The 25,701-nt window shown below is 31.7% G+C and overlaps 3 protein-coding genes across 3 annotated transcripts in view; all 3 read left to right on the top strand.

Annotated features, from left to right (window-relative positions):
* The window catches only part of LOC143071070 (NBAS subunit of NRZ tethering complex-like), a 156,436-nt gene that overhangs the window by 32,713 nt on the left and 98,022 nt on the right, over positions 1-25,701 (top strand). The window lies entirely within an intron of this gene.
* The window catches only part of LOC143070931 (NBAS subunit of NRZ tethering complex-like), a 53,253-nt gene that overhangs the window by 12,400 nt on the left and 15,152 nt on the right, over positions 1-25,701 (top strand). Inside the window, exons 14-24 of the mRNA XM_076245030.1 lie at positions 2,556-2,668; positions 4,522-4,601; positions 5,882-5,977; positions 6,450-6,571; positions 6,977-7,064; positions 7,802-8,104; positions 8,700-8,826; positions 9,285-9,361; positions 9,841-9,971; positions 21,427-21,534; positions 24,994-25,238. Coding sequence (XP_076101145.1) covers positions 2,556-2,668; positions 4,522-4,601; positions 5,882-5,977; positions 6,450-6,571; positions 6,977-7,064; positions 7,802-8,104; positions 8,700-8,826; positions 9,285-9,361; positions 9,841-9,971; positions 21,427-21,534; positions 24,994-25,238 — 1,490 coding nt within the window. The remainder of the gene's footprint in view (positions 1-2,555; positions 2,669-4,521; positions 4,602-5,881; positions 5,978-6,449; positions 6,572-6,976; positions 7,065-7,801; positions 8,105-8,699; positions 8,827-9,284; positions 9,362-9,840; positions 9,972-21,426; positions 21,535-24,993; positions 25,239-25,701) is intronic.
* LOC143072680 (NBAS subunit of NRZ tethering complex-like) overlaps positions 314-25,701 on the top strand; it is a 41,509-nt gene continuing 16,121 nt past the window's right edge. Inside the window, exons 1-14 of the mRNA XM_076247751.1 lie at positions 314-400; positions 786-1,003; positions 2,556-2,668; positions 4,522-4,601; positions 5,882-5,977; positions 6,450-6,571; positions 6,977-7,064; positions 7,802-8,104; positions 8,700-8,826; positions 9,285-9,361; positions 9,841-10,141; positions 10,642-10,708; positions 21,427-21,534; positions 24,994-25,238. Of these exons, the coding sequence (XP_076103866.1) occupies positions 975-1,003; positions 2,556-2,668; positions 4,522-4,601; positions 5,882-5,977; positions 6,450-6,571; positions 6,977-7,064; positions 7,802-8,104; positions 8,700-8,826; positions 9,285-9,361; positions 9,841-10,141; positions 10,642-10,708; positions 21,427-21,534; positions 24,994-25,238 (1,756 nt within the window). The 5' untranslated portion in view covers positions 314-400; positions 786-974. The remainder of the gene's footprint in view (positions 401-785; positions 1,004-2,555; positions 2,669-4,521; positions 4,602-5,881; positions 5,978-6,449; positions 6,572-6,976; positions 7,065-7,801; positions 8,105-8,699; positions 8,827-9,284; positions 9,362-9,840; positions 10,142-10,641; positions 10,709-21,426; positions 21,535-24,993; positions 25,239-25,701) is intronic.

Here is a 25,701-nt window from a genome sequence, read left to right as displayed (position 1 = left end):
TTTCCTGCCTCAGTTCTGTGTTTTTTTCTGTGTACTTTGGTTAACTCTGCCAATAAAACTTACTGTCTTACATGAAATTATCCATATGATGTAGAATGTGACATTGACTGTTGACCCCTTTCAAATAAACCACCAGCATGTACACACAACAATGCTGCAATGCTTTATACAACATTGATCTAGATACTTCATGATTTACATGTATAAAGCTTTTAAATGTAAAAAAAAAAAAAAATCCCTACCTACCTACCCACCTGCTGATAGTGTGGGTCGGCAATGCCAAACAAACAATTTTTTAAGGGTGGCCTTATCAGAAATTGCATGGAGAAAGTTACATGATGATGTGATACAGTTACAAAATCAGGTGTACAGATGTCTGTCGTCTGGTCTATGTCATGAAGTAGGTGAATGGTATAGTTTCTATAAGTTGTTAGGGTGAACTTTTACTAGTGATTATTAAATATATATTTCCTTCATTATTTACATTTATTGAAACAGAACTTTTTTGTTTTTCAAAGATATTTACCTTCTTGGATTACCATCATGAAATTTTTTAAGGTATAGTAATAACTTTGGAATGGTGTAGCTGCTCAATATTGAGAAATCTTTTAGAAATATGATATAATTTCAAAAGAAAACATCCTTGTGTTTGCTATAAAAAATATATAGTTGAAACCCTTAAATCTTGGCTTAACAATTTTTTTATTAGGTGGTTTCCAACTATGCTTTATAAAAGAAATATTAACTCTGAATTTGTTTTTTAAAAGCGCCACCTTCTTTTTCAGATATTCACTGAAAGCTTGCTGTGTTCTGGCAGAAGAGAGAGCATAACTTTAGCAGGCGAGTACATAGAAAGAAGTAATAATGAGAGTCTTCCTACTCAATCTTACACAAAGAATTTAAAGGTGTCATATAAACGAGCCATACAGCTAGTCATCTCATCAGCACAGGAGTATTTTGATTCTTCTACAGATATGAAAGATCCATGCATAGATCTTGCCAGGTAATTTTTACAATTGTTACAAATATAACGGATTTGAAGAGACTGTCATCAAAGTGAGAGGGTTAGCGCTATAAAACCAGGTTTAATCCACCATTTTCTACATTTGAAAATGCCTGTACCAAGTCAGGAATATGACAGTTCTTGTCCATTCATTTTTGATGCCTTTTGTTTTTTAATTTTGCCATGTGATTATGGACTTTCCAAATTGATTTTCCTCTCAGTTCAGTATTTTTGTGATTTTACAATTGTTCATATATATAACACCAGTGACCTCAGAGTTGTCTTACTTGTTCATCTGCGGCAATCACTGGCCTTCCAACATTGAGGTTACAAGTTCAAACCCTATGATTGACTAGGATTGATAGTTTTCCTGTCAAAGGTCAATGTTCTCTTCAAGCACTCTGGTCTCTTCTTCCAATAAAAGATGGCTGCCATGATATAGCTGATGGTGCTAACAGTTGTGTTAAACTTCAACAATCAATCAATCATATACTAAACAAATTTTGATCTCATTAAATATTATAAGAACTTCTACCTTTGATTTCATCATAGTTTTTATGCCCCACTTACGATTGTAGATTGTTCGTCCGTTCGTCCCGCTTCAGGTTAAAGTTTTTTGTCAAGGTAGTTTTTGATGAAGTTGAAGTCCAATCAACTTGAAACTTAATATACATGTTCCCTATGATATGATCTTTCAAATTTAAATGCCAAATTAGAGTTTTTAACCCAATTACACGGTCCACTAAACATAGAAAATGATAGTGCGAGTGGGGCATCCATGTACTATGGACACATTCTTGTTTTTGTATAATTTTAAAGTAAACAAAACTGTTAAAAGAAATGGTGCATAATTTGATTTGATTTTGCAATTGATTCGGTGTGTTATAGTTTTGAGGGTAATGATAACTGGGAGATACTTGATTTATTTAAGAATTACACAATACAATTAACACAAATAGATTGTGTTTACAGTGAGGACAGAACACATTTATCTACTTAAATTCAAATGTTGGCCTCATGTATCTCAATTTTTAACCACCAAAGATAGATTTGTTTACTGTGTATCTTTTAATTTTTCTGAATTCTAATTTTGCATGAATGAAAGGAAAAAATAGTTTTTCTGTAAATATATGATTTTGTGGTTTTACAAAAGTCTGCATACAAACCTCAAGAAAATATGTAGGTCATTAAAACATTTGCATTTCTGGTTTACTGGTACACACACAAGCCACAAAAATTGAAATCTCACTAAGGGACGACATCAAAAGATCGATGTAGGATAAAGAACTTAAATCAAATAGTTTGGGGGTGGGGGTTAAAATTCTGCAAGTTTTATATCTCTAAAATCGATTTTTACATATATCCCTATTTGTAATTTTTTTCTCTCCCAAATTAAGTTAAAAGGGGGGTGGGGGGTCAGTGAAAAAACTATGTGAATTAAGTTTTTTATCCTACATTGAACTTTTGATGTCGTCCCTAACAATAATGAATCCACAATACATTTTTTGTAATTTAAAAGAATATTTCTAAATCTAAATATTTTGTATTGCAGGATATGCTTAAATTTGATAAGAGACACACCTACTTTGATACAAGAAGAACTGGATTTGATAAACTCTCTTGCTATGTTGGACGATTTTGGTGTATCAATTATACCAGCACAAGGTAATTGATAATAGATAATGGTTTGTCAATGATATACAGTTTATGACTTCACTTGTTCTTGATGTATTATAAAGTGGTTATATCTAATACCAAATTAATGTCTCTTTCGTTTACCCGTACCACTCTTTAACACAGAAATGATAATTCTGCCTTGAGTTGAGGTCTCATAAGCATAAACCCAAACCTCAATCTAAAGGACACATGTCTGTAGTTTGTAATAACCTGTAAGTGTGATGAGAAGTATACTAATATATACAAAGACTAAGTACTTAACTATTATTTATTCAAGAATCTAAAAGCATATGCATTTATTTACAATATGTCAACTGGGGACTTATACAACTGCAATGAAAAACCAATAATGTATAATGTTCTATCTCCATATGCAAAGGGAGATAACTCTAGCTAAATCTTGAAACTTGGAATTGAGATTATTTTTCATAGATTGACTAAAAATTTTGTATCGAAATAGCCATTCATAAAATAGAGGAAAAATTACGATTTTAACGAACATTAATAAAAGGTTCATAAGGATATTTTGTACCAACAATACATTGTAGCAAAGTATAAACCATATAATGAATGGTATAAAAATAATTTTAACAATATGCTTAAACCATACGTCAGTATGGTATCAAAATAGGATGTTTAGACCATACGTCAGTATGATATTAATGAGATACTTAAACCAAACGTCAGTATGTTGTCAAAAAGAGGTGCTTAGACCATACATCAGTATGGTGTCAAAAGAGGTGCTTAGACCATACGTCAGTATGGTGTCAAAAGAGGTGCTTAGACCATACATCAGTATGGTGTCAAAAAGAGGTGCCTAGACCATACGTCTGTATGGTGTCAAAAAGAGGTGCTTAGACCATACGTCAGTATGGTGTCAAAGAGGTAATTTAAACCATAAGTCATTATGGTGTCAAATGATGCGTTTAAACCATACGTCAGTATGGTGCCACAGAAAGGTACTCAGGCCATACATCAGTATGGTATCAAAAATATGTTATAAGTATCAAGGTAAATTAAACCATATGTCAGTATGGTGTCAAAATGAGGTACTAAGACCATACGTCAGTATGGTATCAAAAATTGATTCAATGGTTTATATGATTTGATATTACTATACAAAGAAAATAAAAAATTCTTAATCAAATAAAATAATGACAAGCAATTATAAAATTCTAATAATAAACAAAAAGTATATAACATAAACATCAAACTAGGTAACAACATATATAAAATCAATGAAAGTCCCCATGGCACTGACAGCAAGGAGAGTGGCAGGGAGGTGGTGGCAAAAAGCTGACCAAAACAATAGAAGTTCATGTATTACTTGCATACACATATCATACGCAAACATCGTGTGAAGTAATGACGTAGCAATATAGATTAGAATGGAATGTGCACTGTGACGTCATAGACCGTGTGCAAAGATAATTAACTACCCAATAGAGTGAGATGACAAGTTCATAATAAACTCCAATTATAATAAATATAATTTTAATACAAATTACCATACATATGGTCACAAATAAAAAGCAGAAGATCCTTATCCGAATTCAAGTGACTTGAAGATCATCATTAAAGATACTAAATCTAGATTTGCAAAAGACAACATTACTGTTTGAAATCATAACAGAAAATATAATTCTTAATAAAGGTAAGCAGAAAAATATGTCATCATTTTTATTTAATTGAAGCTAATTTTTTTAAAAGGTTTTTTTGAAGATTTTCAAATGAGAAGCATCTGTTGTAAATTGAATTCTGTTGTATCAATCATATAATATACAATGACAGTGTGATTGCACTAAATTCTGTTTTAAAGAGTTTTGTTATATTGATTGTAGTGAGACAGACTAAAGATAGAATAGAATTGATTGAGAAATGTCTTAGTACCAGAGATACATCATACAAACAACAGAAAAAGGTATGTTAGTTTAAACATATTTATTTACAGTGGATTGGGAAACAAGTTAATGCAACTTATATTAATCCCTTTCCACTTTGCAGGTGCGAGTGCTGCCTTGTAGCGGCATTAGCCTACTCTCTTTTCGAAATCTACAAGGGTGTCTTTTTAACGTGCAAGAGATATGGCTCTCTCTTAACACAGGTCAGCCATTTATCGTCCCCTTCCGACTGACTATCATCATTTCCTCAAGACCATACTCGCAGATGGTGTAAAGGGAGAGCCGAAAATTGAGTTCCTGAAATTTTCATCCCAAACGGGAATCGAACCAGGAACCTTTGTGTTAGTAGTCCGATGCACTAACCACTACACCACGGCTCTTTGCAATGATGTTTTCTTGTATCACTATGAAATTTGATTTATATGACAAGGAATGGTTATTTGGCACAAAATCATTCAATATTGTAGATTCATTATTATTTATGGAGTACTTCTTGATGGATTTCATGGGGATAGATGAACCATGAATTAATGTATTCAACGAAGTACCAATTTCCTATTGCCTGGTGTGCATACTTTTGAAAAACCACAAAATCAAATACTTTCAATCAATGTAAGGTTGTACCAATGAAAAAAAATAATCCTCAGTATTTAATATAATGAGTGAATTAAACAGTATTTGAAAATGGGCTACACTAAAATGTGCTGTAGCAGCAACACTACTTTATCAGGAGAAAATTAATTTGAAAGGATTCAGCTTTAGCAATTTATCTGTTTGGTAACATATTGTTGGGTTGTTGGCTAATTACACCCTTTGTATAATTTACATATTTTAACTATAAGCATCCAAAAGTAATTTAATAAATAAGTTAAGAGTACATATTTATACTTTGATAATAAACAAAGACTCAGATGTAACATTTATTTATATGATAAAAATACAGCAATAAAGATGTATAGAGGAAAGTCTCCATCTTATTTACAGCCGATTGCATTGAGTGTGTAGGTAAAAGTAATATCTTTTGTTAGCTTGCTTGCTAGCTGAACGGTGAAGTCATTATTAGATTAGGTAATCAACCCTCATTTAAGATAGACTATTCCAACAGATAACCGATCTGTCTGTCTGTAGGACTAAACTACTTCCAAAAGAGGGTAATATACCTTACTTAATAATCACTTAGCAAGCAAGCTAACCAAAAATATTACCTTTACTTACACACTCAATGCAATCGGCTGTAAATCATTTGTTCTGCTTTATGTTAAATACTTGAGTATATGCTTGAATTTATATTTATTTTCAGTTAATGCGATTAAGTCATTTGCTGAAAATAGAGAAAGGAAACAACAGTTTGAGGGAAGGAAAAGTTCTCCATTTGATAGCTAGAGGTGCAGTTAAGGTATATATAAAGTCTTTAACTTAAGATATTTGACTATGATATTTTTATCATCACACACATTATGTTTTGAAATGATGATAAGTTTGCCCATCACATCAATATTGTAGTAGGATATTTTTATTGTTACCATGAAAAAAGCAAAAATAACCCAAACTTGAAAATTGCCATGCTTACACATCCACTTATAGTATTTGTTTAGATGATTAATATTTGTGAAGCATTAAAGTTTCATTTAGAGAATAAAAAGGTTACATAAAACAAAGAAAAAAAGGAATAGCATTTTTGCAAAAGCATAAAACAGCTCATGCAATAAATTTTGTAAAGAATTTTGTAACCTTTGAAATTTTTGTCACACACTAAAACCTCAATGGTGATTTTCAAAGTTGGCATTTATGAAAACTTTACATTACTATCTAGACCCAGACTTTACATTAACAGCTTAAAAACATTTCTTTTTATTGGGATATTTCAGGCTCATGATTGTAGTTTTGCCTATGAAGTATGCCAGGATTTAATTGAAAGAATGCATGGTCCAGTGTGGGATGTCTGTGTAGATCTAGCCAGCTTTGAAGATTTTAAAGACATATCAGCCAAGTTAGTTTAATATATGTTGTGTTAAAAGTGGCACCATGCCTAGATAATGTAAAGGTAAACTTCCTTTCAATGATTCAGGACTTTTATTTTAGTTTGTTTTGTTACTTTCCAGAGGGGATGTTTACATTTTTTTCACATTTCCATCTATCTTGGACGTAACTGATATGAAACCTATTTTAATTGGTTACAGCTATTCAGAGGAATGCATAAGAATTTTACAAGCTGATTTACTTGATTCTGCTAGAGTTATGACCTTTGCAAATTTAGAAATAATGCATGTCAATATTGCATGCTGATTTACTAGATTTTGCTAGAGTTATGGCCCTTTGTAACTTTTTAAATTGAAAATAACTGTCATTTAATACAGTTGAGTGGCAAAAATAACTGAATTGATTTCCTTTTTAGGGCAGATTTGTTGTCGTTTTCATTAGCGTACTGTCCAGCAGATATGATAGAACCAATACTACAGGCCAAGGCTGTCCTAGAAACTCAGGTACTATAATAATTCCCTTGCCTCTTTCAAAGAAAGAAATACAAGTTTTACAAAGTGGTTACTCAGCTACTGTTTTGGTATTTTAAAACACATTGAAGATTTGTGCAGCATTGAATTTCAGATGTTGAATCATATTTTACTATTTGATACTTTGTAGATGTATATAATCCTTGCATTTAAGCTTCAGTTTATATTTTTTTGTATTTGCAAAAACCATACTTTGATTTAAAATACAGAGATGTAGATGGTGAAAATATTTTCAATTATTAGAATAGTTTTCTTTTAAAAAAATATGTTTTTGCAAAATTTAGTACGAGTATCCAACTTCAGGAAGGAATTATTTCTATGTGCCATTTCATTAAATTTTGATTATGATCCATAACTCTACAAAAGTGTGGACAGTTGTTACATAAAGGGGAATAAATGTATGCTCATTTGACTTAGGTAAGATGTATATCTTAAAGGGGGTAGGAAGGGATGTCATCTGGAAAAGGTAAATATTGAATATCATAACTGAAAAACTAAACTATTCATTCCTTGGATTTTGAAAAATCAATCATTACAGCAGTTTCCTGATGAGTGTTATTCTAGAATTCCTATAGAATAAATGCCCAATCATAAATGTCCCGAAAATTGACCTTCAACCCCTACTTTTATGGTGAAAGTTGTATAAGTATATTTGCCTTAGACTGAGATTCAGTCTGATAAATTATTTCAATATCTTGTATTTATTGTAGATGTTATACAGCACTATTCACACTGACATGGAAGTTGATGACAAATCATCTGAGAGGGCGCCACTGTCAGCAACGGCTGCTCTGCAGCATACAACAGAGATTCTGTCCTCAACAACTAAGACCACAAAAGCTGTGTTGTCAACAGTTGCAGATACAAAATGGTGGCAAAAAACAATTAAATCATTGAAACAACCAACCAGACGACAAGTTTCTGAGACAGTTGTATATGATAATGACAAGTTTGAGAAGCAAGGATGTCATCCATTTTACGAAGAATTTATTACATCAAGTCATCCTGATTATGTAAGTTTTTTTATCTTAGCAGTATTAAAGACTTAATATTGTTTTACATAGAATCATAATTTTTTGGCCAGCTTATAGTATAGTAATGTTTGGCTAGTGAGCAAGTGGGCCGCAAAAGTGGGTTCCTAATTTGGGATAAAATAAGACATATTACTGTCATGGCCATGTGAAAATGATAACAAATCTATGGCTCACATGATCTTTCCTTTACTTAGATTACTTATTCACATTTTTCATGCCAGTGGTAGTAAATTGATAAGAATGATGCTTTTAATATGTAGATGGATTTGTTTCTATTTTAAACTTATCAAATAAATAAATATTTTTTTCTCTCAGACATGTCAAGCTTTTGAATTTAGAGATTTCTGTTGAGGAAAATTTTGAAATTGATGGTTTGTTTTTTCTGTTCTTTTAAATTTTTCTTCTCTTTGTGAATTCATTTTTTATGCAATGATGAACAAAAATTCAGGCTCTTAAATGTATCCAATATTGATTGAGATGCAGAGACAATTTTACAAACCTTTTTATATGTGCACTTTTTTTTGGTAGATATTCATACATGTGCAAGCCTTACATGTAGGGGTATATTTTTCAGGCTGTTGTAGATTATACAAGGGGTAAATCTGCTTGTAGTCCCACAGCTTTAAGTGAAAGCATACTAAGAACAGCTAAACTGGAGGAAATGTTAACAGAAGGGGAGACTACTCAATCATCACCTGAAGGTAGGCTACATTAAATAGGGGAACAATTATATCATTGATGTGTTTCCTACATCTTTATTCATTTCCTTTTGCAACATGTTAAGTTTTTTTTAGTAAACTGATATAAGAACATGAAGATTGTGTATTTAGGTTTAAATGTTAATCAAATTGGTTTTTTTCTTAATCTAGGATATCAATTTATACACCTTCTAACACATAAAGTTTGAAAAATAGTAACAGTTCAAGAAAAATTTGACTTTGTACAAGATCAATATAAGAAATTTCAATTACAATGGAAAACAAAATATTTCTCAAAAGCAACATAAATGATCAATGTAAAGTTAAAATTGCATTTTTCAACAAAGAAAATGAAAATGTCTGTTTTTAAGATCCTTATCTTCATACTTGAGTTATTGTATGACATTTTTTAATGTATAAAAAGTACTTATATCAATAAATTGTTACATCTTATATTTCAGTTTTGCTAGAGCTAGCCAAAACAAAGTTCCCAGTAGATAGTTCACTAGGCTTAGCATATCTATTAGCCTTACCAGATGTAAGTTAAGATATTTTTTCCCCTCAAGAGCATATTTAGTGAGCTTTAGAATTTTAACATCTTTTTAATTGAGTTGATTTACCATTTTATGGTAAATAGATATACTTAACAAGTTTTTATCATGGCAGAAAAAATACCATGCACTGTGAATTTAAAAAACCTAAAGATGTAAGAAATTTGTAGTATGTATCTTTAGTTTCATTATACTTTGATTATGCTTTACAGTTTTTAGATAAAATAGTTTCTGTTATGGTACATCTGTATGGTTTTCTAATGTACAATGTATTATGATACTGCCAAAAGCACAAAATTAGATAATAACTATAATTTAAAAGAAATATGTTAATAAAACTGAGTTTTAAGAAAAAAAAAAAAAGAAAAAAAAAGTTCTGAGGAGATGGTATATAATGTCAATTTACATTGCTAATCTGAAGGTCAAAAGGAAGGATAGACTTATACTTTGAATATTTTGTTTTCAGACTAAAGATGTGGAGAAATTCTTCGATGATTTCCCTAAAACAGCCATAACCCAGCAGTTGACCTTGTATTACTATGCTTTACAAATATATGCCTCTGTCAAACCTACAGCCATTCCAGATACCAGTCCTCTGTACAGGAATGATCCTGTCAAACTGATCCAGAGAGTTATTAACTTTGTAACCAATAGAGATGACCTTGACTGGCCTCAAGATGTCCTTGACCTGGTAGAAAAATTAAAGAAGTGTTATGAATCGTTTGAGGATTATATTCAGGCCAGAACTTTAGTTAGGATTGGAAGCGGTATGTTTAAATAATACATTTTGATATATGATTCTGGATAAAATAAATCACATTTTCCAATTACCTATATGAATTGGAAAGATTATTGGTGTATAATTTCTCCTGAGTACTGAATCAAGGACTTTGTATATTTTGTATCCAACATGAAATATTGAGTTAAATTAATTGCTAATTCAAACAAAAATTTGAAGAAGACAAAAATGTGTTGATATGTTAAATGATAAGGTAAATATTCTGCATGTCCAAGGTATATATTATTGTACTTTTTATTGACAAATTCACCATGATATAGATAATTATAATACAAAAAGAAAGAGAAAACATTTCTTGTTAATTAATAGATAACAAATGCATCTGTTCAAAAAAGCAGTAACTGAATATATAATATTAAAAAAAATAATTTCAGACAATATTGTTAATGTTTGCAGAATACAACTTGATATATGTTAAATTATTTCATATGTTAAATTATTTCATACCAGTATGCTAAATTATTTCAGGTGTTGATATTCAGAGATTTACTGATGATCCAGAATATAAAAAAGAAACTATACTCGGTTTGACTATGTAAGCATTATTATGAATTACTTTTCATCTTCTTTTAAATAATTGCTTGCTTTTGAATAAAAGATAGTTTAGAATTTTTTATTTGAATTTTTCACTAATTCCATTCTTTTTAAGCTACAAAATGATACATATAGAAGAGCCAAATAACCACTATCTCTTAGAATAAAACATGGCTAGACAGTTTTGAAACTATATTTCCTTTAATCAAGGTACTTCTTGGAACTTTATTCATTATATTGAAAATTGAAAACTTTTTTATACGACCATATAATGGGATCATATAATGGTATGATGTCTGCGTCGCCCGAAGACACATTTGGTGTCCGTACAATACCTTTAGTTTAATTAAGTGAATGGATATCTATGAAATTTAATAGGAAGGTTTAATACCACAAAAGGAAGGTAAGGATTATTTTTGGGATGATGATCCCAACCCTTTTGAAATTAGGGGCCCAAAAGGGACATAAAACAAGCATTTTTCTTCTGTTATGATATTAACTTGTGTATAAGTATTTCAATTGCTCTGAAATTGTACCACAATGTTTGATACCACAAGTAGAAGGTTTGAATTCATTTTGGGGGTTATGGTGCCAACAGTATAGGAATTAATGACCAAAAAGGGGCCAAAAACAAGCACTTTTGTAGTTTTTTTTGACAATAACTTGTGTTTAAGTGTATGGATCTCTCTGAAATGGTACTACAAGGTTCCATATACTACAATGGAAAGGCTGGGATCAAGTTGGGGGGTAATTGATTCAAGGGGGATTCAAAAAGTTTGGGGGGGTCCAATTTTTTTAAGGGGTTCAATTTTTTTTTCTTCAAAATTTCTCAAATTTCAAATTTTTGAAGCTTCAAGAAGAAATTTTAATTGCACAGTATTGCGTATTTGATTTGTACGATATTGACATTTGATTAGTGTCAGAAACCTATATAATATCAAAAATTTGAACACCATCCAAATTCAGAGCTGTATCAAGGTTAAATGTTGTGTCCATACTAGCCCCAAATGTTCAGGGTTCTACCTCTGTTGTCGTATAAAGCTGCGCCCTGTAGAGCATCTGGTTGACTCTTCACATTGAATGATTCATGAAGCGATTATGTAAAATGTTTTAACCAACATGACCTATCAGAAGACAGTAAATACACAAAATTTATTTATTTCATTTTGAAAAAAATTGACTTAAATGAAACCAATATTATCTGATGATGGTGTATTTTGTCTTATGAAAAGTGGTTAATCATAGAATTGCAATTATAAACTTATGCTTGAACTTATAATTCTAATTTATTTTATAAATACTAATAAGAATAGAAAACCAAGTTCGATCCTTCAACTGTATTCTTAATCCTTGAATGGTAACACAAATATAGTAATAGTGTTGTATCGTAATTCTGAGATCAATCAGCATACATGTATAGTTGTATATGTTCCTGATGTTTTAGTGTTCATAGTGTACTGCAAGTAACTTCTGATTGTGAGCTCTGTAGAGTTTGACAATAAACCAAGTGCATATACATATAAGAAACAACCTAAGACAAAACTCTATAAAGATGAACCAAGTGTGTGCAAAGCTCAAAAATGATGCCATATAATCTACTATAAGGTATAACAGGTTACTGAGTACTGTAAAGACTCTGCTTAGTATCATCCTATGCATTGACATATACCCCATATTTGCAAGGGAGTGCAGCTTCTCATATACCAATTTCTACATTTACATGTATGGATAGTTTGACGACAGATCTTACCACTAGTATAGAAATAAGAAAAGTGATGTCGACTTACTATTCTGATTCTCTAATTATATCGCTCCCTAATGTAATAATTAGACAAAACTAAAGTAGTTAATAATTTCTATTGATAAAACACATAATATCAAAATATTTACATACACAATAAATCACTCAAAATTACTCTAGTCAAAAAGATCATACTATATTACATAACTTCTTAATACAAAATAACTAAAAACTTATACTTGATTTGGGTTTGGGGCAGACTCAGCATTTCTAAATTACTGACATAGTTAAACTTGGTGTAGCAGCTATTGGAAAGCTTTTAGAGCATAAGAGTAGGTGTTTACTCACTGTAGCTTAGGCTACAAGAGCCGGAATAACAATGTCAGTAATGCACATGGAAGTAATGCTCAACTCGGTGTAGCAGTCAACTCGGTGTAGTTAGCTACAAGAGCTGGAAGCAATGTTAGATGCTACTTAGTGTACCCAGAACTACAAGAGCCGGAAGACAAGTGTGCTACAAGAGCCGGAAGAGCATTACTTCAAATTGATGTGGATGAAGATAGCAAAACTGCTAGACAAATTTGATAGCCCATTCAAATATTGATGTACATGTACTGTACATGGAAACAAATGAAAACTACAGAATTTTGGGGAATTAATGAATTATGTATTCCCATTACCATAAGTCAAATTGAATACATGAAATGTATGCGGTCTGAGTGCCACAAAATTAAGTAAAAGTTAAAACAACCAAAAATTATAAATCAAAACAATACATTGTATATACTTATCAATGTTATCACATGTATCATACTACACTACAGTCTTACATAAATCCTAATTATTTCCTAAACCTGAATGACAAAAGGCGTACAAGTGATCCTAAATAGATCTGCAATATAGTATACTGTAAAACTAGTACAATGTATCTTCATATAGTCTTAATCTTTCTTGATTAAACAGTAAAAACTAAAACAATTACAAGAACAATTTGAGGTAGAGTCTGATATCCTCAGTCACTGGGCATTCTGCTGTAACTTAAAAATATCAATAAAACCTGAGGTTAATTGACCCTTCTGCAGCATGTAAGTTTTCTAACTATTGCTGTTCAATCTTTATCTAATGACTATGTCATTGTCAGTCTTTTTGTATATAACGTTTTTTTTTTATTGCCCACCATTGGGTTTTTTTTCTCTCCTTTTTATTATCTCACCTGGCCCATAGCAATAGTTTATATACATTATATATTTATGTAAAATGTAAATATTAAAGAAATGTTTAAACCTCCAGATATTGTCACTGATTAATATAATTCAATAACAAATAAAAGGCGCACACAATTATTCAATCTTTTAGACAGTTTTCATAAAGATATCAACTTGAGACAAATTTGTAAAGTTACTATCAGCAGACATAAAATGTTTATAGTTTATATATGAATATAAATGGTCTGTGAATGTTTTAACATCCTGATATGGTCACTTCATATAACTTGGCCTCCTTGGCTGTACTGTCTGCTGGTCTACTACATCCTATGTAGAGTTGTCCTGTTGGAGAGATTGCAAGAGAATGTGGGCCCATTATGTTTATTTCACTTGTTTTATAACATGTCATAGGCAGACCAGCATTGTTCAGGATATGAAGTGTATGAGTAGCCACATCAGCTACAATAACATTGTCTCTAGGTGTTGTCACTATGTCCATTGGATAGAATGATATGTCCTTGTTGATCTCTTTGTCTCCTGTATAGATATTGATGATATTGTAACAAACCTAGGGTTACTATAAATTTCTGTTTAACCATCATTCAGGAGGAGTGGAATCGACGGCAGTGTGAAGAAACAGATTTGTAATAAACATAACAATGATATTTATTTCAACAGTATTTTGACTTCTTCTTTCAATATAATAAACATCAAATACACATTCATCATTCAACAGATAAAGCAATAAATCGGGTGGTCAATATAAAAGGTAGTTGACGGTTCAAGAGATTAATTCAGAATGACATGTCTGTCTACAGGCTCCTATTTATGTGTTTTGGCACTTACTATGACGTTAGAGTAAACATCTAATCGTCCAATCAAAAGCAACGTTTCTTACGTCTTTTGGCTTGAAACGTTCAAGAAGACAATCCGATTTCGTTATTTCTAAATAAATACTCATTATTGAGTTGTCCTCATTTTGTCCTTCTTGTCCGAATTTTATTTAAAAGCGAATAAAACCAAAAGGACATTTCTACATAATGCTATATTTAAACGGACAGTAAATTCCTTTCTCGATACGGCGTATGAACTTGGGTGTAATTTACATAACCTTACGCATTAGATATAATGCTTAAATGAGATCAATGAAAACCCTGTTCTATCATAAATAAAGACAATGTTAATGAAAAGGGAGGCACAAACATAATAAATACGCAATTTATCTGCATTGATAAAGTGTAAACTTAAACAAATAATAATATGAGATCGCAAAGTGAAAGTACAGAACGGTGTCATGGCAGATGTAAACAAGTTGAATCTCACGACGATATTTGTCAAAATAAATCACTATGACGGGATAATCAAAGTATTTCATAGGTAAACATTACCAAGATATACATATAAAACTGGCCCTTATCACTTGCAAAGTACAAATAGTTTAAATCATGAGTATGAAAGTCAATGCATTTACCAGTGTTTGTGCACACCCGAGAAGTTGACCACCCGGCAATATTCAAATAAATATATGTCATATACAATAAATAATACGTTAAATAATAACAATAATAAGTCCAGATTTGTCACAATTTCCCCCACCCAAGTCTTAAAATACTCCTGTATTTTCTGGAGGTAACAGTATACCAGTACTTTTATTTTTGTTTACTTAGTCTCTGTGTTCTTTAGTCTTTAATGGAATATATTCACACTGTTTAATTATATCATCCACACTTCTGTGTCTTCAGGGAAATCATCTTTCTGTCATCTGTAGATAATTTTCAATTACACTCAACAATTTCTGATAAGACATCGGACACATTTTAAAAACCATAGAGAAACACTAGAGCCATTCACGAATTTCTTCAACTTATCTACAAAAACACAGTATCACTTTAACATCAAATAATAATTTCTGTTGACGCTGCAACTATAATTATTAACTACCTTGGAAATATCACAATATTCCACCAAATTTTCTAGAAAACCCCCTCTTTTCAACCAACACTGGGGTGATCAGTCCCTATAGGCAAATCTGGGCTACGTTTCTAGAAATATCACATAACTACTGAATGCATTCACAACACTGCACCAATACTTCTTCATATACACTATATCTCAACACATGAATAATCTTATTCATAAAAAAATAAAAATAACGAGTGATACACATTTAAACACACAAGCACAATAAATTTTGAATGGCGTCCTGTCCTCTTCTTTGGTTTTATCTCTACTTCTTGCTAGAATATGAGACACTTTCTTTTGTCACTTTAAACTGTTTCCATTATATTCTGCGAGTCTATCTATGTGAAATACTTTTCCTGGTTTTCTTTGTCACTTCAATATTCCGTAATTTACTGGTACTGCACGAATTTAAATACTAAATCTTGTTCTAAAATTTTATCAAGGTAATATCACAAATAATCTCATTATTTTCATAAAACATATTTTGCCAGAGTTATCTTTACGTTTGTCTATAAACTGAACCATGCATATAAAATCCATTATCTGTTATTTTTCTTGACCCCCTATTTGATTTATTCTGCTAGTTATAATTTGAGTCTGAATTTCATTTCCAACATCTTAAAAATCATTTAATTAACATAAAATACGACTTCTGTAACCGTCAACTCCCGACCTATTGAATAAACGGACAGTTGTCTCACTGAACCGTTTCCATAGTTGTATTTGGTCTGACATTTTTAAAATTCTGTGAATTCGGGGGTTTATTTTCCCTAAATTCATGACCATTATACATAGAACATTGTCTATAAAAATGATCAGGTGAGTCACAAATGAAGCAGGTCCGTTGATTCTGTGTATTACTCCCGTTTTGGTAATTGTTGCGGCCAAATTTAAAGTTGGATCGGTTGTTCGTATTCCGAATCTGATTTTCTAACTGATCCATTCTACTTAGAAGCATTTGAATGATTCTGTCATTATTTGGCTGTTGGGAAATTAATCTGACATTTTGGTCACCATTATTTTGCCATTCCATATCTAATTCATTTTCACTACAATTTTCATAAGAAACTGAGCGGACACTAGTTTTCTTTTGACTTGACTCCCCTAAAAGAGCCTCATATCTTTCAATTATATCCACAGCGTCAGCGACCGTTTTACATTCTCGATCTACACATCGACATTTCATTTCTATAGGAATCGACTTGTATAACTGATTGAGCGCTAACACTTCTTGTGCCAATGAATCTAAATTACAATAAGCTTTTTGTACCATCTGGCGGAGGTCATCACCGAGAGCAGCAACTGTTTCACCAGAATTTCTTGTTCTCATTTCAAAACGAGATAACCATCTGTTTTGTTGACGGGCACTTCCGAATCTTTCTTCTAAGTGTCGGACAAGAATACTGTAAGGTCGGCGTTCATGTGTAGGAAGGCTCATATAAAAAGTTCGTGCAGGGCCCTTTAAACTTGCAGCAAGTGTCAATACTCTATCTTCCATACTCCATCTGCCTAGTTCTGCACAATCTTGAAAATGCGAAAAATATTCTTCCCAGTCATCTGATCCACTATAAGCATCTGGACGAATTGTAGCAGGATGTCCAGCAATCTGCAACTGTTCACGGCAAAATCGTGGTGCATTTCCCCATTTTCGTTCATGAACGCTATTGTTTTCAAAATACGAAACACCTTGTTCACCTTCAAAATTCCGTTCCGTCTCTACTGTATTTCTTTGTCTAACCATATCGTCTCGTACGTTGTCATTAAATTCACTTTCCATATCACCTTGACCTTGTTTTACTGTATTTAATGCAGAGTCTTCATTATTTTTCTCGACCGTTTCACGTTTATCCATATTAAACTCGATTTCTGAATCGGATTCGTCAGACATTGAAAATTATAACCAGTTCACTAAATGCGTTGAAAATTTAATATTCTATTCAAACTTAAAAATCACAGGCGAGGTATTCGATCACTGGATGACAATTATTTTTGTCATCCCACTTCTGACACCAAACTGTAACAAACCTAGGGTTACTATAAATTTCTGTTTAACCATCATTCAGGAGGAGTGGAATCGACGGCAGTGTGAAGAAACAGATTTGTAATAAACATAACAATGATATTTATTTCAACAGTATTTTGACTTCTTCTTTCAATATAATAAACATCAAATACACATTCATCATTCAACAGATAAAGCAATAAATCGGGTGGTCAATATAAAAGGTAGTTGACGGTTCAAGAGATTAATTCAGAATGACATGTCTGTCTACAGGCTCCTATTTATGTGTTTTGGCACTTACTATGACGTTAGAGTAAACATCTAATCGTCCAATCAAAAGCAACGTTTCTTACGTCTTTTGGCTTGAAACGTTCAAGAAGACAATCCGATTTCGTTATTTCTAAATAAATACTCATTATTGAGTTGTCCTCATTTTGTCCTTCTTGTCCGAATTTTATTTAAAAGCGAATAAAACCAAAAGGACATTTCTACATAATGCTATATTTAAACGGACAGTAAATTCCTTTCTCGATACGGCGTATGAACTTGGGTGTAATTTACATAACCTTACGCATTAGATATAATGCTTAAATGAGATCAATGAAAACCCTGTTCTATCATAAATAAAGACAATGTTAATGAAAAGGGAGGCACAAACATAATAAATACGCAATTTATCTGCATTGATAAAGTGTAAACTTAAACAAATAATAATATGAGATCGCAAAGTGAAAGTACAGAACGGTGTCATGGCAGATGTAAACAAGTTGAATCTCACGACGATATTTGTCAAAATAAATCACTATGACGGGATAATCAAAGTATTTCATAGGTAAACATTACCAAGATATACATATAAAACTGGCCCTTATCACTTGCAAAGTACAAATAGTTTAAATCATGAGTATGAAAGTCAATGCATTTACCAGTGTTTGTGCACACCCGAGAAGTTGACCACCCGGCAATATTCAAATAAATATATGTCATATACAATAAATAATACGTTAAATAATAACAATAATAAGTCCAGATTTGTCACAATATCACCACCCTGTCCTAACACTACTACTCTATGTCTGCCAAGACTTACTCTATCTACCACGTGTATATTCCCATTTCTGGTACTGGTTAACCTCCCGGGATAGGTGAATATAGGTTGTTTATGTTGATCAAGTTCATACACTCTCTCTTGGTCTCCATTTTGATTCATTATTATTACAACTCTTCTTCCTTGTTTAGGATATTCTTGATTAACACATCCTACTAAAACTTTATTGTCACTGGTAATATGGACTCCTGAAGGTGATAATGGTGACACATTATATAAGGAGTCTGTTAGTGTACCGGTATTACTACTGATTTGTTTCAGTCTTGATTTCACTGTAGATATAAGTAGATCATTTGATTGAGTAACAGCCATACCATAGACCTTGGTATTAAAGCTGGATAGTATGTTCAGTTTGGTTCCTTCAGGTTTTACTCTGTGTAATACTGAATCTTTGTAACTACTTATCCACAGTGAATTATCATGACTATAAGACAAATGACTTATTATAGACAGTTCAGTTTGATATTGTTCATTTATTTTCAGTTCTACACCAGTCTTTTCACACACATCTTTGATGTTAACTACTTGATGATTCTCTGTGTTTTTTAATTCTGGATGAACACTTTCTTTGCAATGATTACACAGTAATTTACTACAGTCAATACACTTCCACTTTATTGATCGTTCAGTATCACATATTCCACATTTAACTGGAGCTTGACTTCTTATGACAGACGTAGAGAACGCCATTATTGTTAGATGTACCTATACTATTTATTTGTACGGGTAGGTGTTTAAAGTGTATGCATTGTTTGAAGATTTTAAGATTGGATAGTCAAATTTATACATATATATACTTTAAGTATAATTAACCGTCCTGTGACATAAACAATAGTTTCCACTGTTTAATAAAGATTCAATCTAATTAAAATTAAATCCTTTAATTGCTCCTGTTGTGATATGATGGGCGACATATCAGAACAGGAGTAATTAAAGGATTTAATTTTAATTAGATTGATAAAGATTTTAAATATATTTTTCTTTTGTATTTATTCATTTTCCATTTGAACAATATCCTTTGATTTAGTGAATCAATTATTAGTTTTTCTTTTGTTACAGTTTTATTATAGAGAAACATGAATTTAGAACTAACAACCTGTATAAAGATTTTTTTTTAAAGTAGTGGCTTTATTTTTATACAACTGTAAAAAAAATTGCAGTCATATATTGGTATAACGTCATTGTCGTCAGAAGATACTTAGTTTCTGAACAATAACTTTAGTTGAAGTGAATGGATCTCTATGAAATTAAAACACAATGTTAGAAACCACAAAAGGAAGGTTAGGATTGATTTTAGGGGTTATGGTCCCAACAGTTAAGCAATTAAGGGCCTAAAAAGGGGTCCAAATAAGCATTTTTCTAGTTTCCAGACAATCTTTTGTGTGTAAGTGTATGGATCTTTCTGAAATGTTCCACAAGGTTCTAACAAAAAAAAGAAGGTTGGGATTGATTTTGGCGGTATGACCCTAACTGTTCAGGAATTAGGGGCCAAAAAGGGGTAAAATACAATACTTTCGTAATACTTTGTATAAATTACTTGTTTCTTGACCAATTTCAATGGGGTTTTATTCATGAATTCTTGGGGTTCTTTAATATGCTGAATCTAACCATGTAATAACTTTTTGGATTTTGGACCCCGTTTTTAAATTGGTCCTCATTGATGTCCAAAGGGTCTATAATTAAATTTCATCAAAATTTGAACTATTGGGGTGATTTGATATGCTGAATCTAACCGTGTATTTAGATTTTTATTTTTGGTATCGTTTCAAATTGATCTACTTTAAGGTCCAAAGGGTCCAATATCAAACTTGGTGTAATTCGTGGGGTTCTTTTTAATATGCAGAATCTAAACATTTATTTAGATTTTTTATTATGGGCCCTGTTTTCAAGTTGGTCCAAATTTAAACTTTTGTTTGATTTCATCAAAAATTGAATTATTGGGGTGCTTTGATATGTCAAATCTAACCGTTGATATAGACTTTTAATTTAGGGTCCTGTTTTCATAATGGTCTTCATTAAGGTCCAAAGGGTCCAATTTCAAACTTCGTTTGATTTCAACAAAAATTGAATACATGGGGTTCTTTGATATGCTGAATCTAACCATGTATTTAGATTTTTGATTTTTGGGCCCTGTTTGCAAATATGTTGTCATTAATGTTAAAAGTGTCCAAAATTAAAATTGTTTAATTTCACCAAAAATTGAATTCTTGAGGTGTTTTATTAGAGCCGAGATAAGTCTTATAACTGCTTAATCTGCATTTGAATAAATTGATACTCAAGGCAGCATACACAGGTTTTTAATACACAACTTTTTAATGGGAAAAACCTAAAAATAATGACTATTGAGTTTGATGAAAATCAAACTATGTGTAAACATAACTTATATAACGTATAAGTACCTAATAACTCAAAATATTATAAGCAAAGATTTTTCTTCAGCTGTGTAAAATCTACACAAATATTCTACAATGATTTTTTTGCCATTATTTTTATTCATATAGGGCTCAAGGTCAGATCTGAAAGTTGACAGAATTAAAGTGTAAAATGAAAATATTTCAGTATAGTTTTTCAAATCTACTCTTTAGGAATAAAACAAGTTTACAATAGATTTATATAAATTCTTTGCTTCCCTGTAAGCATTTTCAATTTTTGCATACAAAAACACTTAACTTTAACCAGTATAAACATATTTATATTATAGGAGTGTTAATGATGAGATGTATAATGTAGCCTGTAACCTGGCAGAGAGATATGGTTTACCATTATGGGAGCTCTACATGTCACATCTAGAGTTCTTATTTGATAGTGGGTAAGTATGATTGATTCTTAAGGAAATTATCATGTTAATAGGACACCAGTAGTTTCCATTAACAATATTCACCTACAAAATGATTTAAGACATATATATTCAATTTATAATTGTCGTTTGCAATTTGCAATTAAAAAGGGGGAGATAAACCAAAAGGTTAAACAAAATACTGACATCACTAAAGCCAAGAAAGCAATTGAAGTAGAAAAAAAAATAGGGTAAAAAAAAATTAAAAGCTGTTCAACACATAATTCACAGAAAGGTAAAAACTGAGGGATGAATACTATCTTTAATTTCTGAATTTACAATGTACCAATTATGATTACATTGCATGCATGTTTCATTGTGATAGTTATTTTGATTGGCTAACAGCATTCTCGCATCATTCTGAAATCAACCTTCATTTCATATACACCCATGATGTAGTATGTCATACCTTTGTCTGTTTGTCCATAGTCAACATGTTGGACAATAACTCAAAAAGCCTAAACCAATTTTCATAAAACTATTGTGACATTTTCATATTTATATATATAAGCTGCCATTAGTTTTTGTTTTGTGTTTTAAATTTCTGATATGACATTGAGGTTTTTTGGAACTTTATCCTGCAATTGGGTGTTCTACTATTCAGATACAGCCCTACAGATATCGCTATGCTGTATATGTAAACTGCCGGACTGAGTATTGTATGAACCTGCGTGACCTCAGAATGTGTATTGCAGTCCCATTCCAATGTATCAATTGCGAATTAACGATTACTTTTATATGTTCTGTTTGTTTTCAAACATTTCTTTAGAGCAATAAGAATCACACCAATTTTCTGATAACATACACACATGAACAGCAGTCTTTTCTACGATGACAATTATCGATTTCAAAACGTGAATGTGTATGATTATGTAACAAAAACCACCATGTCAATTTCAGCATGCATGTTTAGTGAATGTCAAGTCTGAAGCGTAGGGCAACTTGTACACTCCTGTTTTAAACTGGACAATGTTTTGTTTTTGTTTTTATACGACCGCAAAATTTTTAATTTTTCATCGTATATTGCTATCACGTTGGCGTCGTCGTCGTCTGCGTCGTCGTCCGAATACTTTTAGTTTTCGCACTCTAACTTTAGTAAAAATGAATAGAAATTGATGAAATTTTGACACAAGGTTTATGACCACAAAAGGAAGGTTGGGATTGATTTTGGGAGTTTTGGTCCCAACATTTTAGGAAATTGGGGGCCAAAAAGTGCCCAAATAAGCATTTTCATGGTTTTTGCACTATAACATCTAAGTGAATAGAAATCTATGAAATTTTGACATAAGGTTTATGACCACAAAAGGAAGTTTGTGATTGATTTTGGGAGTTTTGGTTCCAACAGTCTAGGAATTAGGGGCCAAAAAAGGGCCCAAATAAGCATTATTCTTGGTTTTCGCACATTAACTTTAGTATAAGTAAATAGATATCAGTGAAATTTAAACACAAGGTTTATGACCACAAAAGGAAGGTTGGGATTGATTTTGGGAGTTGATGTCCCAACAGTTTAGGAATTAGGGGCCAAAAAGGGGCCCAAATAAGCATTATTCTTGGTTTTCGCACCATAACTTAAGTATAAGTAAATAGAAATCTATGAAATTTAAACACAAGGTTTATGACCATAAAAGGAAGATTGGGTTTGATTTTGGGAGTTTTGTTCCTAACAGTTTAGGAATAAGGGGCCCAAAGGGTCCAAAATTGAACTTTGTTTGATTTCATCAAAAATTGAATAATTGGGGTTCTTTAATAATATGTTGAATCTAAAAATGAACTTAGATTTTCATTATTGGCCCAGTTTTCAAGTTGGTCCAAATCGGGGTCCAAAATTAAACTTTGTTTGATTTCATCAAAAATTGAATAATTGGGGTTCTTTGATATGCCAAATCTAACTGTGTATTTAGAATTTTAGATTCTTAATTTTTGGTCCCGTTTTCAAATTGGTCTACATTAAAGTCCAAAGGGTCCAAAATTACACTAAATTTGATTTTAACAAAAATTGAATTCTTGGGCTTTTTTGATATGCTGAATCTAAACATGTACTTAGATTTTTGTTTATAGGCCCAGTTTTCAAGTTGGTTCAAATCAGGATCCAAAATTATTATATTAAGTATTGTGCAATAGCAAGAAATTTTCAATTGCACAGTATTCAGCAATAGCAAGAAATCTTCAATTGCACAGTATTGTGCAATAGCAAGAAATTTTCAATTGCTCAGTATTGCGCAATAGCAAGAAATCTTCAATTGCACAGTATTGTGCAATAGCAAATATTTTCAATTGCACAGTATTGCGCAATACCCAGAAATATCTAATTGCACAATATTGTGCAATAGCAAGAAATTTTCAATTGATTGGAGTTATCTTTCTTTGTCGAGAATAGTAGTTGAGTCAACTTAAATCACTGTTTTATACAATATACAATGTATATTCACTTTTACTACCAACTGATAAATTAAAACAATCTTTACCATTCAGTGATAACAAGCACCTTTTGTTACATTTTAATATTTTATGATGTATTTAAATGAGTAGTTATTGTTGCAAACTCCATTAGAAATTTGAATTGAGATCAGTTTTGGTAAAAGGGAAAGGGGGATGTGAAAAAAAATGGGGGGGGGGGGGGTTAAATGTTTCTCATTTCAGATTTCATAAATAAAAAGAAAATTTCTTCAAACATTTTTTGAGAGGATTAATATTCAACAGCATAGTGAATTGCTCAAAGGCAAAACAAAATTTTTAAGTTCATTAGACCACATTCATTCTTTATCAGAAACCTATGCTGTGTCAACTATTTAATCACAATCCAAATTTAGAGCTGTATCCAGCTTGAATGTTGTGTCCATACTTGCCCCAACCGTTCAGGGTTCAACCTCTGCGGTCGTACAAAGCTGCGCCCTGCGGAGCATCTGGTTACTGTTGAAATTAGTTGTTATGTTAAAATAGATAATTATTCATCTTGAGTGATGTATTATTGTTGACCATTCAAGATTCTTTTTTTGCGAACCCGTCTTCAGCTGAATGTGCGATTACTGTATCGTATTACTACACGGGCCTCAAGGGATTTCAAATCAAAAATAAATATAAAAAACATGTGTTTTTGTGTCTTTCAAAACACAAATAATATACAGAATTAATTGCAGTATAAAGACAATAACTGTTTAGTGTCTTTACATATCAGCTGTATTTGTACTCGGCTCGAAACAGGTGTAATAGCTCGCTAAAAGCTCGCATGCACCTTGTTTCCTAGCCTCCTACAAATACAGCTGATATTTAAAGACTCTAAACATTTATTGTCTATTTATTCATTGAAAAAGGGACAGCTGTATCATACACTCATGGTGCAGCTCTTTATTCCAATTCATAACAACATTATCTTAACCTTAAAAAATAAAAAAAAGACTATTTATAATCACTGCTTGATATTAATATTTTCAGTCTTGCCATAGAAGAAATAGAGGAGAGAGTGAAGAATAAGAATATTGTTCCAATGTTGATAAGTCAGCCTGAAGAGTTTGCTGAGAGAATGAGGACCAGTATTTACCCTGACCTGGACGGTTCAGATCATACCACATTGATATATTACTTCACTCTACTGGCTGGAGTGGGCGATGTAAAACAGGGAGGAATCACAGCAGACAATCATCTCAAACTACTGAAAAAACTCAAAGGGGTTGCCATAGGTAAGTGAGATTGTACTGGTTGATTGACCCACAATGCTATATTATGGATTTATTATTATTAGTGAGTTGCCTATTTTTATGTGCAATGAGAAGTATAAATTAAATATAGGGTTGTATACAAATACCACTTTTTCTCTAATTTTTGTGCTATTTTCACATTTCCTGTCCTGTGTGAGAAAAATATTTCTCCTCACTAGTGAAAAATCTGTTCTCGACAAATAATTAGTCGAAATTTGATTATGACGTCAAAATGTTTTGCTTTCTTCTGAATTTTCCTATTGTGATGTCATGAAAAAAGGCGACCTTGCCTGATGACGTCGCATCTAAAGTACACAAGTTTCTAAAAATCTTGAAAAAATTGAAAAAGAATGATAAAAGTCATCAGAGAAACAGATTCCGACACTATAACTCGTGTATTACGATATTTCTCCACTCTGGACAGTTAAATTTTAATTATTTAAAA

The sequence above is a fragment of the Mytilus galloprovincialis genome, chromosome 4 (genome assembly GCF_965363235.1).
Source record: "Mytilus galloprovincialis chromosome 4, xbMytGall1.hap1.1, whole genome shotgun sequence".
NCBI classification, from domain to species: domain Eukaryota; kingdom Metazoa; phylum Mollusca; class Bivalvia; order Mytilida; family Mytilidae; genus Mytilus; species Mytilus galloprovincialis.
The sequence above is the reverse complement of the archived record's forward strand: the minus strand, read 5'-3'. Positions and strand labels throughout refer to the sequence as shown.